This window comes from Leishmania martiniquensis, chromosome 19, assembly GCF_017916325.1.
Source record: "Leishmania martiniquensis isolate LSCM1 chromosome 19, whole genome shotgun sequence".
Classification (NCBI taxonomy): domain Eukaryota; phylum Euglenozoa; class Kinetoplastea; order Trypanosomatida; family Trypanosomatidae; genus Leishmania; species Leishmania martiniquensis.
In genome coordinates, this window is record NC_090154.1 from 393,387 (window position 1) to 406,883 (window position 13,497).

The following is a 13,497-nucleotide window of genomic DNA, read 5'->3' on the forward strand; positions in this document are numbered from 1 at the left end:
AGAGAAAACCAAAGGAATATCGGGGACGAACTGCCGCGCACGCAAAGACGCACAAACGGGGAAAAAACAAAGGTGGCTGAATCACGCCTACGTCAACAGGATCTCTCCACGACCACCGCCACCCCGATCCGCTCCCAACGTCCTCTCGGGCATTCCACCCTTGTGGAAGCAGGCTCGCCTGCTTCGCCATCCTCTGCCAGTTGTTCAGTGTGTGTGTTTGTCTGATGCATCCTCCCATTCACTCTCATCCCCGCTCACACGCACACACACACACCACTCTTTCTCTGACTGCCGTCAACTCGTTTAGTTGCGCTTCTGAGACACACAAAAAAAAATAGCAGCGCTCTCACTCGACCTCTCCACTCACCCTCTTTTTTCCCCCTTCCCTTTATCCCTCTCGCCCCGTGCACTCCTTCACCGTCGGCTGTTGCGCATACGGCTGAAATCAGATACTTGCGCATTGCCGTGAGAAGCGCTGTCGTCTGTCCTCCTTCGTGTTCCCCCCCCCCCCTCTCTCTCTCCCCGTTTATATGAGCCTTTGCCAGCGCCAATAAGAGATCACTGGCCCCTTCCCTACCCTGAAGTCTATTTGTACAGCCACGCACACGTAGGCATACTCACCTCATCGTCAGCACACGACCTCCGCTGAACGTGCCTCCTCACTGCTCACGTGGTACGCCTTTTTCTTTTGCTTTCAAAACGTCTCGTTCATCATCTCACTTCTGCATCTCTTTTTTGTTGTTATTTGGCTTTGTTGTGACCCCTTTCGCTCGCTCGCTCTCTTTCCCCTCTCCTCCCCCATTTGCCCCACACTGCTTTCCATTTTGTCGCCCCCGCTCTCAGCCGCCGCGTGTGTAGTCCCTGCGGCTTGGTCCCTTCCCTTCCTCCCCCCGCCTCTCCTCTCCATCTCCCTCCTTCCTTGGCGTCAGGCGTCGGTTCGTTTTCGAAGAAGCAACACGCGCTTCCCAACACGTGCGTCTGCGTCTCCACTCAGAGTCGTAGACTCGTGCGTCGCGTCAAGACATCATAAAAACGCAGAAACACAGAAGTTGCGCTAGGCGCCCTCTACCAGGCATATATACCCATCGCTCACAAACGTCACCAATATGCTCCGCAATACGATTCGGCGAGCGGGCATCCTCGGTGCGCAGCGCTGCAGCGGTAGTGATGCGCGCCGCAGCAGCAGCCTACTCGCGGGTTGCAGCTATGCTGCTGCTGCTGCTGCAGCGCCGCGTGTGTCGACGGTGCCGCCGTCCACCAATACTGTCATGCGGTTAGTGAAAAGCATCTCGCCGGCCATGCCGCTGACACAGCAGATCCGCTTTGCTTCCACGGCCTCGGCCCCCTCCGCGGCAGCTACAGCCACCCCGGCCACTGCTGATACAGAAACGCGTATCTACAGGTCGAAGTTTGCATCGGTGGTGAGCAAGGTGAGCAAGGAGAGGACCCTCTACGAGTACCTGATGAGGCGTATCAAGGAGAAGGACCCGAAGAAGATCGCCGCCGTTCAGGCCGAGAACGGCAAGGAGCTGACGTACCTCAAGGTCATGCAGGCCACCGACTGGTGCGCGCGTGCGCTCTACCATCACGCCAAAGTCCGTCAAGGCGACGTGGTGTGCCTGTGCATGCTCAACACGATCATCTACGGCCCAGTGGTTTACGGCACGCTACGCCTCGGCGCCCTCGTCTCCCCGGTGAATGCGATCGCGGAGCCGCCAACGCTCGCCTACTTCATGAGGGAGAACAACGCCAAGGTGATCCTAGGCATGCGCTACTTCCGCAAACAGCTCGAGGAGGCTGTCGCGATCCTGGAGAAGGAAACAGGCAGGAAGGTCAGCATTCACTACCCGGAGGACTTCTTCAAGAGGTGGTACATCTGGCCTGTACCGCGCAGCTACGACGGGCTAAAGGGCGCCACCCTCGACGACACCATCGTCATCCCCTTCTCCAGCGGTACGGGCGGCCTATCGAAAGGTGTGAAGCTGTCGAATCGAGCTCTCATCGCGAATTCGGAGCAACTCGGGGAGGCCTTCAACTTCTCTTCGGACGACGCGGGCATCGCCATACTGCCGTTCTTTCACATCTACGGCTTCACTGCCTGCCTCAACGCCGGGTACGCCCATGGGGTGACGCAGATCGTCATGTACAAGTACACAGTCGAGGACTACCTAAAGGCGTGCGAGCGGTACAAGGCGACGATCAACCTCGTCGCCCCGCCGATCCTCATCTCGCTGCTGAAGAACGAAGACAAGGTGAAGCAGCACGACCTGTCGTCGCTGAGGCAGTTCTGCTGCGGCGCCGCCCCGCTCGGCCCCGAGACGGTTGACGCCATGCAGAAAATGCTGCCCGGCGTCTCCGTGACTCAGGCCTACGGTATGACGGAGATGGCGCCCGCCGTGACAGTGCCTAATATGCAGGGGGACAACACGCCCGGGGCCTGCGGCTCGCTGGTGGCAGACACGGAGCTGCGCATCGTGAAAGTCGATGATAGCCAGCAGAGCGGCACGGATGTGTCATCCGGCGTCGACGCTGAGCCTGGGGCGGAGGGCGAGGTGTGGGTGCGCGGTCCGCAGATGATGAAGGGCTATTTGCGTGACGAGGACACGGCCGTGTGCATGCAGGACGGCTGGTACCGCACCGGCGACATCGGCAAGGTGCTGGAGACTGGCGAGCTGATGATCACGGACCGGCTGAAGGAGCTGATCAAGTACAAGGGCTTTCAGGTGTCGCCGGCTGCACTGGAGGCGCTGTTGCTGACACACCCGTGGGTGAAGGACTGCGTGGTGATTGGGGTGCCGGACCCGCGCGACGTGAGCTTTGAGAACCCCCGCGCGCTTGTTTCCCTTCAGCCGTCAGTGTCTCCAAAAGATGCTGTCCGCGCGTCCGACGAGCTGTACCGCTTCGTGATGATAAGCATGCCCCCGCACAAGCGGCTGCACGGCGGTGTGCGCATTGTGAACGAGGTTCCACGCAACCTGGCGGGCAAGCTGCTGCGTCGGCAAGCCCGCAAGGATGAGGCCGAGCTGATCAGGTCACAGGCGGAAAAGGCCAAAGCAGCGAAGTCGGCCGAAGAGAAGGCTAATGCGTCGGCCTTGAATTGACGCGATACACATAAGGGTGGGGGAAGAGGACCTCGTACAGCCATGGGAAACGTCTGGGCTGCTACCCCAGCGTAGGTGCGCGTGGTGGTGGAGGGAAGGGGGAAGGCCGGCTTCATCAGCGTTGTCCTCCCCTTTCTCCCCTCCCTCCATCCCCCATCTCGTGTGTGTGTGTGTGTGCTTTGAAGGCGCACACTGCTCTCCGCGGATGTGCCACACGCTGCGTGTTCTGTGTGTTTTGTTTGGTCTTTGGGTTGGTGTGTCTCTGCCCTCCTCCCCTCCCTCCCTTCGCCCACCTCCTGCGTGTCTGTTTTGTTCTGTTTTGAGTGCTGCTGCTTGTATGGGGGCGCGTACTCCTCTTTTTTTTGCCCATGCTCCCCCCCTTACTCCTCCCTCCTCCGTGAACGACAGCATAGCCATGTGATTGCGCGTACATGCGTGCCTTCTGCGTGTTTCTCCCTCCCTCCCCCCTCTCCCTCTGTGTGTGTGTGTGTGCGCGTGTCTTTTCTTCTTGGGTACTTCCTTGCGCCTTGCTGCGTGAAGGTCGCCTACGAACCGCGCTGATGGTCCCCTCCCCTCACGTCCCTTACCCTTTCTCTTCCACTCCTCTCGCTTCCCCGCTCCCCTCCCTTTACCCTCGCCGTCGAGCCCCGCACTGCCCATGACAACTGCAACCCCACCACCACCAGCACCACTCCGTCTTTCCCACATTCTTTTTTCTCTCGCCGCACAACGCCAGTGGCAGGGGCCACCCTTCACCTCCCCGACGTGCTCTCTCGTTCTCTACAGCCCCTTGCATGCGCCCCGCTATATCTTCCCCACACACACACACACCATCTCTGCTTGCCGTGTATACGCCTCGCGAAGCGAACCGCTTTCCCGTAATGAAGCCGACTAGGCTCACCACCACCTGCTCTCCCGCCCCCACCTCCTCCGACCCCTCTTACTCTCTGCTTCCCACGTGTGTCCATCCCCTTCCCCCTCCCCCCTACTCAGCCACCACACACACACACACACAAACACACCACCGCCGCCACCACCACCCCTCCCCTCTCCTTCCCTGACTTCCCGCCATTCCCCCTTTTTCCCCCCGTTTTGTTTCGATGTCCCTCGTGTCCTTCTCACTCCTCCCCGCGTATGCGTGGCGCGCAGCCTCAGTCAATGCTGAGTACGCCTCCATGTACATACACATACACACATGAAAAACGAAAAGCTCTCTTCGCTTCCGCCTGCATCACTCGCCATCTGCGTCAGGTCAATGCCTCTGCGTGGGGTGCCTCTTTCTTGGCCCTTTTCTTTCGTTCGCATCACTTTGTGCGCCGCATCGCCTGTCTGGGCACCTCATGGTGCAAGCCGCCTCCCTCTGTGGCGTCACGAGGGCCTGATGCCCTTTCTTTTTTCTGTGTGTGTGAGGAGGAAGAGGTGGGGCGGATAAGGCCACAGAGTGTGCAGTCCGCCGCCAGGGTACGTCTGCAGATTCGTCGGCGTCGGCGGAAAGGTCTGCGCGGGCATGGGGACGCTTGTGCCGGCGCGCTGCGAGTGGAATGGACGGCTGAGCGAATAGACACACCCGCCGACCGCTTTTCAGTCGTTGCGGTGATGCGGAGAGCGTAGCCCGTGGTGGCTCGCCGGCGCTGCACGCAGCGGAGCTGCACTGGGCTGAACGGCGCCAAGCAGTGCTGATTTGGCACCCTGGCGCCTCGACCATATAGCGGCGGGGCGACGAGAAAGCCGAGGCGGTGGGGAGGGGTGATGGGAGGGAGGGGGAGGGGGCGGCTGAGAGCGCATGTGATTGCTGATGTGCTCGTGGTGGAATGGGTGCGTGCAAGGGGAATTTTTCAATAAAAGAAAAGGCCTGTTGGGCGGCTCACTAAGGTTATTCATACGTATGGTACTCTGATGCAAGTAGAAGACGCACGTCGACACTTTCCATGCGGCAAGGAGAGAGAAGAAAAAACTGCGAGCTGCTGAAAAGAAGAGGTAGGCGGGGAAAGGCACAACGCCGGTACGCGTGTGTCTGGTTTCTTTTTTCGCGTTGTCGCAGATCAGCGCTGGCGGCGCTGAGATTTGTGGTTGCCTTAACGGGACGGTGTTCGTTTGTTCGTCCGTGGTGCGTGGCAGCGGTGGTACACGTGCGTCTCCAGCAAGTCGAGCGCGGTCAATGATGTGTCGCCTTACTTTTTTCACCCGTTGTGAGGGCCGCGCTGTTTTTGTTTCCGCTCAGGCGCGTGGCCCTGGTCGACTGCTCTTCTCATACCCCTTGCTCTCTCCCTCCCCACCCCCATGGGCCCTTTACACCGCCTCCTCCCCTGTTTCGCAGCCTCTCTGTCACTGTGTCATGCACACACATGCACGCAGCCGCACACAAGCTGGCGGCTTCTCCCATCGCCAGCGTGGCTGCCACCCATTGACAGCTTCCATACGGCGCGGCACTGATTCCACCTCCTGCACCACCGCTTTCGCAGCTTCTTGATCTAGGAGCCGTCATGATCGTCAGTGCTTATCATGACCCCCTCTCTCTTTCTTTCTTTGTTCTACGCTGCCACCCATTTTGAGCATAGCCAGCCAGGCGCCATGTAGCATCGCACGCTTCCTCTGGCCCCGCATACTGAACTCCGCGTACGCGAGAAGCTCCATAGAAACGGCAGCCACGAAAAGAGAAGTGGAATGGGCGAAAGAGCTGCGCACGCGTGCGCTGTTGCTTTCGAGAACTCAACACGGACGTATTCCTTCACTCTTCCTCGCGTCCACCACGCCAAGCAGATGGGCCCCTCGAGTGCAGGGGGGAGTGGGGGAGGGGTCAAGAGAAGCGTGCGAGTGTCGCACTCGTTGTCTCGCTGATGCCGGACTCCGCCCATTTCCTTAGGCGACCCACGTGACAGCTTCGCCCATACATTCACTTACGGCATCAACCAGCTGAGTCGCTGAAGTGACGCTGCCGCATCGTAGTGGTCACTGATGGTGTTGGCTGGTGAGTCTGGCAAAGCCTCTTTCTCGATATATTTGCCTTTGTGTGCCGTCGTGCGGCGCTTACGCTGCAGTCATCCTCCACAGTCTCTGTGTCTGCTCTTCGGCTTCGTTCTGTCCTCCCTTTATCACCCGCCCGCCCCCCCCCTTTCTATCCGTGCCCGGCCTCTTACCGTTGTGTTGACGGACATGCACCCATCGGGCGTGCTTCTCCGTGATGGAAGAGGAGAAGGGTTTTTTTTTCATGGTGCCTGCTTGCGGATCGTTCGCTGCAGATGCCGCCGAGAACACGCTGGCTCGCAAACACTGAGCGCGCCAGAAGGAGAAGAGTGGAGCGTGAAGAAGCGCGTCTTGTCGCTCCTAATTTTCGGGTGTCTTCATCGTCTTGCTGGAAGTCGAAGCGCTCATCAGCTCAGTGCGGCACCCCTTCACGCACACATGTATGTATAGATCATCTGTGTAGAAGGACAGAGTCCACCAGCAAGCGTGTGCGCACTTGCTCCCCAGAGGGAGAGGCCAACGAGACGCGCAGCAGCGCAGCCAGAGAGGTGGTACCAAGACAACCCGATCAGCGGAAGATGTCTCGACGCCGCTGCCGCCTTCTCTCCATCTCCTCCTCCCTTTTAGCAGATACGCTCGCCCCCCTCGCTGCTGCGCTGTGCTCTTGAGGCGGACAGGTCAGACAAAGGGAAGGTGAGGGACTTCGGTTGAGAAGGCGCAGCTGCTCACCTCCTATGCATCGGCATAGACATGCGTATTCTGCGTGCGTATGCCTCATCGCTTCCTAATGGCCATCGCTCGCGCCCTCCGCCCTCCCTCTCTCCTCTTCCCTTCTCTGGTCATCGTTCTAAAATGTGCGTTTGCCTTTGTGGAACGCGACTGCATGGGGCCGCCCAATGGACCCTATCGATGAGCGACGCACCATCAGTGCACGCACATAGACAGACCCGTCACAAGCCGTAAGGCGCGCGGTATACATATATATATATGTATTCGCTGTTTTTTTCTCTGGCAAGGAACCACAGCAAGGGAAGGGACTTCGGCGACAAGGATGGCTTCTGTTGTCGTTGTGTCTGCGTCGTATGACAAGCAGATACGGCTCTGGGACGCCACCTCCGGTCGCACTGTCAAGAGCTTCGTCTTTCAGGACTCGCAGATCAACAGTCTTTACCTGCTGCCGGACACGGGCTATCTAGCGGTGGCAGGCTTCGGGGCTCTTCGGCTGTACGACCTGGGCACCTTCCTGCACAGTAGCAGCGTCGCGGGAGCTGGTGGTGGTGCAGGCGCCAGTAGCAGCGGTAGCAGTGCAAACCAGGCCCCGCCACTCTACTCCTCCTTTGAGAGTCAAAGCTCGATGAACTTCACGAGTCTGGCGGCGGTACCTCTAGCCCGAAACGACAACAGCGATGGGCAGAGCAGCACTCCCTCCGGCTCGTTGCGTCAGCTGGCTGACTCGGCATCCTCGGCAATGGTGAACGATCACCTTCTCAGCACTGTCGTCATGGCGGACGGGGCGGCGCTGCACAGCGCCTCACCGTTTCGCGACGTCTCCTTCCTCCTTGTCGCGACGAGCGAAGACGGGCACATTCGCTTCTTCGACACACAATCCGCCGTGACGCTGCGCATGTTGAAGGATATCGCGACGGGGGCCGCAATCACCTGCAGTGCTGTGTCCCCAGACCGTCGTTATCTGCTGACGGGGAATCAGATGGGTCAGGTCTCCATGTGGCATCTCCCCTCCATCGTCGTCAGCGTGGCGCTGGAGATGAGGAGTCACGCACACCACAAAGCGGCCGCGACGAGCAAAACAGCAGATGGCGATCTCGCCACCGCACCAAGCGGGGCAGACACCAAGGCGACCGCCGCCGCAGAGGAGGAGCGCGCAAAGGTCTTCGGTCGGGCGCCGCTGCAGGAGATCAACTTCTCGAACGACTACAGCGCCATTCGCAGCATTGCAATCGAGCCGCTTGGCAGATGGGCGGCTGTGGCGACCAACGCTGGAAAGGTTCACTTTATCCGACTCGCTCGTGACCTTTCGGTGCGCGGGAGCAAGGCAGCCACGAATTGCGATGAAAGCACGGCGCAGCACCCAATCATCGGCGTGGGTGCCTGCAGCGAGCCGCAGCTCACCCCGCGGGGACAGCAGGAGCAGCACGGCATGAGCCTCTCCAGCTCCTTGCAGATATCACCCCAGCAGAGCCCTGGGCAAAACTCAGCGGCTGGGAGTACAGCTGGCATACCGCCGTCACGGCTGGCCCTCACGGGGAGTGTTGGTTCCCACGGCGAGGGCGGGGCAGCGAGCAACAGCTGCCGCGGTCCACGCGAAACCATCTACCGCTCGGCTTTGGTGGTCAACGAGCTCAGCTCCAACGCGCACCGCACCTCAGATGCCAGTTTGGAGGGCATCAGCGGCGGTGGTGACATGGCGAACACACACAGCACCGCAAGCGGCGGCGCTTCTCATCCAAACAGCATGGGCGCTGTTCTTCTGGGCCATCTCGAGCAGCAACGCAACTCGAACAGCGGTCGCAGCAGCCACTTCGCCGGGGACGCCTTCACCACGCCACACAATCAGCCGTCGCAGCCAACCGCGGCTGAGAAGCTCGCCGAGGAGCTCGAGATGGAGGTATTCGACACGATTCAGGCGCACTACAAGTACATCCTGCGGGTGCTTATATCACCGAACGCGGAGCTGCTGGTGACATGCAGCGCCGACTACTCGGTCGGCCGGTTCCTGGTGCCAGCCGCCCTCCGAATGGCGTCAGCCGGCGCGGGCGCAAGCGCCGCCACGAAAGCTGCTGCAATGACAGCTGCGGACGCGCCTTCTTCGCCTGCCTCGGCGCGCGCGAGTACCACACGAAAGGACAAAGGTGATGCAGAGAGCGAAAATATGGGCAAGGCCGAAGCGCGCAGCGACACATTAGCTCTTTCCTTAGCGTCAACGCAAGTGATGGCGCTGGCCACGAGCTCGCACTTAGAGAGCGGGAGCGAGCAGCCGACTCAGGAGCCGCAGCAGCAAGACAGCATAACGGACTCGAAGATGGGCAATAGCTCTTCGAACGAGAAAGTAGCGGCCGCTGCTGCCGACATGGCCACCTCCGGCTCCCCTGCCTGCTCCTTCGGCGCCGCCAACCGCGGCATAGACGACGACGTCGGCGAGAAGGCGCCGCAGCCCCGCATGGAGTTCCAGCCCCTCAAGCCGCTCTCTGGACACAACCGCTGGGTCTGGGACGGCGTCTTCAGTGACTGCAGCAACTTTCTCTTCACAGCGAGCAGCGACAACACGCTGCGCATGTGGAACGGACTCATGACGGAGCGCCCGCAGTCAGTCAGCTTTGTAGGGCACACGAAACCCGTCGTGGCGGTGCTGCTATGCTACGACAAGCGGCGCCTGAGCAGTGCGTAGCCTACGCTCCATTATTTTTACAAGCGCGAAATAGTAACGTGTGAAGGCGATGTCACGTGTACGGCGGGCTCCTTCCACCTTCCGGTGTGTGTGGGGGTGGGAGGGTAGGGGCGACAGCGTCGATCCGCGTGCGGGTGCATCAATCTTGTCTAGAGGTACATATATATATATCTGCGGGTGCTCATACGTGTGTGTGTATGTAAGTGAGGGAAGGGGGGAGCAGTAGAAGTTGACTTGGCCACCGCAGCCGTTGCACACACCTCTCATCGCACTCCCCTCTTCCCACCCTGCTGAGTCAATTTATCGCATCTTTGGGCAACGAAAACGCAAAGAAACATTAACTGAAAAAATTTTCGCCGTCTGTTTCGGCGGCTGCGGTGTGTGTGTGTGTGTGTATGCGCGTATGTGAAGTGTGCGTATTCCTCTGCGCAACGAGCATTAGAAAGAGAGAGAACAAAAGGGGAGGCGGCAGGATCGGAGGGCGTGTGGGGGAGGGGGGAGGGAGGGAGAAGTACATGGCAAGAGCAGCGGCATGGACGGGTGGGTGGAAGGAGTGTGTCTTCGTACTATGACGGGTGTCTGGCGCCGCCGGGGAGCATCCCTGACCTGCTGTCGTGGTAAGCGTAGCTCTTCTTACGTGGCTGCTGTTGAGAAGCAGCGTATGGAGTTGGTGAAGCACTGCCGGTGGTGCTTTTCACCGCCTCCCCCCTTTTCCAGGAGCCGCCGCCCGGTCACACACACACACACACATAGAGCATGACCCACGGCGATTACGGGGAAATGCCTATCATAACGTTCGTTTCCTGTTGAAGGCGGTGTGCGCGTTGTGGTGATCTGTGCTGTCGTTGACGGTTGACTAATATTTCATTTATCTTCATATGCTTTGAGTAGACCAATGTGTGCTTCTTTGCTTCTGTACTCGGCGGTGTCTCTCACTCGCTCACACACACACACCACCACCCCCATCGTCGCGTCTCCTGTCAACTGCACTGCGCAGTGTCCTGCCTCTGTATGTATGCTTCACTGCTGCCGTTCTAGCCACGTGCGTAGGTCGCCTGACGCGCTTTGGGGGTGGGGTATGGGGAGAGAGGGGAGAGAGGGGAGGGGGGAGAGGTGCGGGTGCAGATGATCGATTGGCGTCCGAGCTGTCCTCTTCGCGTGCGTTTCTATTCTGACTTACCTTTCAGAAGTCGCCGTCCCCTGTGAATGGCTGAAAAGTGGAGAGGACTCACAACGGGCTCATCGTGGAGGCATCCAGTTGCTGAAGAGGGGGCAACTGTGTGTGCGTGAATCATCGGCAATGAAGAAGGAGGAAAGGAAGGGAGGAGCGGAGGGGCTAGTATATGTATATATGCCGCATTTCTAGTTGGCGTTGGCCCCGCACTGTCTCGGCGCGCTGACTGCCTCTCTCCGAGAAAAAGGGTGGGGGGTAAACAAGCGTGGGCATGCTTGTCCGCAGGTGCCTCACCTCACTCTGGTTGCCGGACTCCCCCCCCAACCTCCCTCCCCAACGCAGCCGGTGAATACTCGTGGCTTCAGCAAATTTCGCCCCCTCCCCCTCCTCCTGCTGCTGCTGCGCTCTCTCTCCCTCTCCCGCTCGTGCGGCCTCACACACACACACGCACACGCAGTGGCGTCCCTCTCTTCCTCTCCCAGAGAGCACAATTCCCGCCCACTTGACTTGGCGTGCTGTTTCTTATTTTCTCTGACAAAAAAGAAAAATTACATAAATAATCGGCTGCCCTTGTGGCTCACGCCTTCTGCTCACTGGGGCCGTGGTGCAGGCGCCAACTGTGGCGGCGCACATGTGGCACACCCCCTCCGTTGGTGCCCGTCGTCTGCGCCGATGCTTTAGCGCGCTACAGGCGGCGCAGCGCCACGCCTCGGGCACGAGCGGCTCTTCCAACGGCAAAGACGGTGATGGCGGCCATGCCGGGGGCCAGGCGGGTGTCAGCGGGGGCGTTGTGCCATCCTCGGGAGCCACGACAAATGCTGCCAGCCACGGCTTTCAAGGATGGAAACGTTTCGGCTCCGATTCCAGCGGCCACCCCGGCACAGAGGTTGCGGCCCGCCCGCCTGGCTGGCCGCCGTCGCCGTCGTCGTCGTCCGCCCTCTCACCAAGCCAAGATGCTGCTTCCGTCGTTGATGCCAAGACCCGTGACGAGGAAGCGCGCCGGCGCGCGACATCGGCGCGGCTCACGGACATGTTCGCCGCAGGCGCACAGCACTCGAAGTGGATGGAGCACCAGCACCAGCAGTCGCGCGAAAGCGCAGAGTACAGGGAAGAGACGGCATCGCTCCGGCTGGTGCGCTCGCCCTCCTCCACCTCTCAATCGAATCGGCGTGGGTACGCCTTCGACGACGACGACGAAAATGGCAACGCCGCAATGGGTACCGGAAATGCGGCGGCACCAACGGCGTTGGCCACCACCGCAGACGCCGACGTCGACGTCTTGGAGCAGGAGCTGCTGGACGACAACTTCCTTTACTACCCACCGCTGACTGCCATCAGCGACGTCGGCCCGGCCGAGGCAAAGCAGCCCCTTCCGTGCGATGCAGTGGAGAGGTACGTCCCTGGTCAGCAGGTCGTTCCCCCCGGCTTGACGCGCTACCGGGTCGACGTGCAATATCAAGGAAGCGATTTTGATGGGTGGTACAAGTCTGTGCAGCGGGCGAAGAGTGGCAAGGACGCTGCGTCAGCTGGCAGTACTGTTACTGCTGCCGCAGACTACGGTGCTGGCTCTCGCCATTTCGCCAGGGTGGTGCTGGAGGAGGCGCTGGCTGTCGCGCTGGACGTGCCCACGGTGAGCGTCGTTGCCGCCGTTATCCCAGAGGCGGGTGTGTCGGTGCGCCGCTTAACGTGTCATGTAGACGTGCCGAGCGAGGTGGAGCTGCAGCCGCGCACCATCCTGCAGCGCGCCGCACTGTGGCTGCATCAGCGCCGGCAGCCGCTCGCTGTTCTCAGCTGCCACCCATGCCGTAACCAAGATTTTCATGCCCGGCACAGTGGGGTGAGGCGGGTGTACTGCTACCGCATCCTAAACCGTATCGCACCTCCCCTGTTTGACGCTGGGTTGCAGTGGCATGTAGACCGCTACCTTGACGTGCCGCGCATGCAGCGCATGGCGCGTTTAATGGAAGGGACGCATGACTATGGCTTCTTCGCTGACAGCAAGATGGCGAATGCATTGCGGCGCGCTGCTGCCTCAACCGGAAGCAGTCGAGGGGGGGGGCCGGTGGTGTCGTCCGCATACAGCGCTGAGCATGAGCCGCTAACGAGTCACGGCCTCGCGCGCGGTGAGGTGCCAGCAGCGCCGAAAGTGCCGATCGAACGCGGCCTTTCTCAGCTCGAGCGCACTGCGGCCTTGCCAACCTTCAATGAGTACGGGCAGCGCGTCACCACATACGAAGCGAAGCCACGCGAGTATTACAAGGCTCGCACGAATCTGCCGACCGTCCGCACACTGGACAAGATTGAGATTGTGCGACAGGAGGACGAAGTCCTTCTCTGGTTCGTAGGGAAATCCTTCCTGCGCCATCAGATTCGAAACATGGTGAGCGTGCTCAAGGCGGGCGGGCACGGTCTTTGGGACGATCAGGAGCTCCAGCACGCCTTCCAGAGCGGCTTTGAAGTATCACGCAAGAAATTCAGGCGCGAGCGCTTGCCTCCAGCCCCCGTGCATGGCCTCACGCTGTGGGATGTCGAGTACCCGGCACAGCACCGCTCAGACGTTGTACCTTACGTAGATGCTGGGCCGTACGAGCCCGTGGACATCTCCACGCAGCACTAGCGCCTTTCGGCCTTCCTTTTCGTGTGACAGCGAGGCATCAGAGCACGAGGGACGGCGGGGGGAGGCGAGCGTGGTCCCTCTCGTGCGTGCGCAGAGGTCGAGGTGGCGATTGGAAGCGGGGCGAGAAGGGGGAGGGGGGCGTCAAACGGGTCAGCAAAGATAAGGGCAGTCTCTCGCGTTACCCCGCACCCCTTCCGCCTCCCCGCCTCCCTTTTGGGTGTGATACGTATCTCTC

General features: G+C 60.3%; 3 protein-coding genes across 3 annotated transcripts; all 3 read left to right on the top strand.

Annotated features, from left to right (window-relative positions):
- Positions 1–1,106: 1,106 nt before the first annotated feature.
- LSCM1_06280 (uncharacterized protein) lies at positions 1,107–3,101 on the top strand (the record flags this gene model as incomplete). The annotated part of the gene is made up of 1 exon (XM_067323711.1): positions 1,107–3,101. The coding sequence occupies one exon, from the start codon at positions 1,107–1,109 to the stop codon at positions 3,099–3,101; it is 1,995 nt and encodes a 664-aa protein (XP_067179340.1).
- Positions 3,102–7,116: 4,015 nt separating this feature from the next.
- LSCM1_06281 (uncharacterized protein) lies at positions 7,117–9,471 on the top strand (the record flags this gene model as incomplete). Its single annotated transcript, XM_067323712.1, has 1 exon — positions 7,117–9,471. The coding sequence occupies one exon, from the start codon at positions 7,117–7,119 to the stop codon at positions 9,469–9,471; it is 2,355 nt and encodes a 784-aa protein (XP_067179341.1).
- A 1,805-nt stretch (positions 9,472–11,276) lies between these two features.
- Positions 11,277–13,262, top strand: LSCM1_06282 (uncharacterized protein; the record flags this gene model as incomplete). Its single annotated transcript, XM_067323713.1, has 1 exon — positions 11,277–13,262. One exon carries the CDS (start codon positions 11,277–11,279, stop codon positions 13,260–13,262), a length of 1,986 nt encoding a protein of 661 aa, XP_067179342.1.
- Between the last annotated feature and the right edge of the window lie 235 nt (positions 13,263–13,497).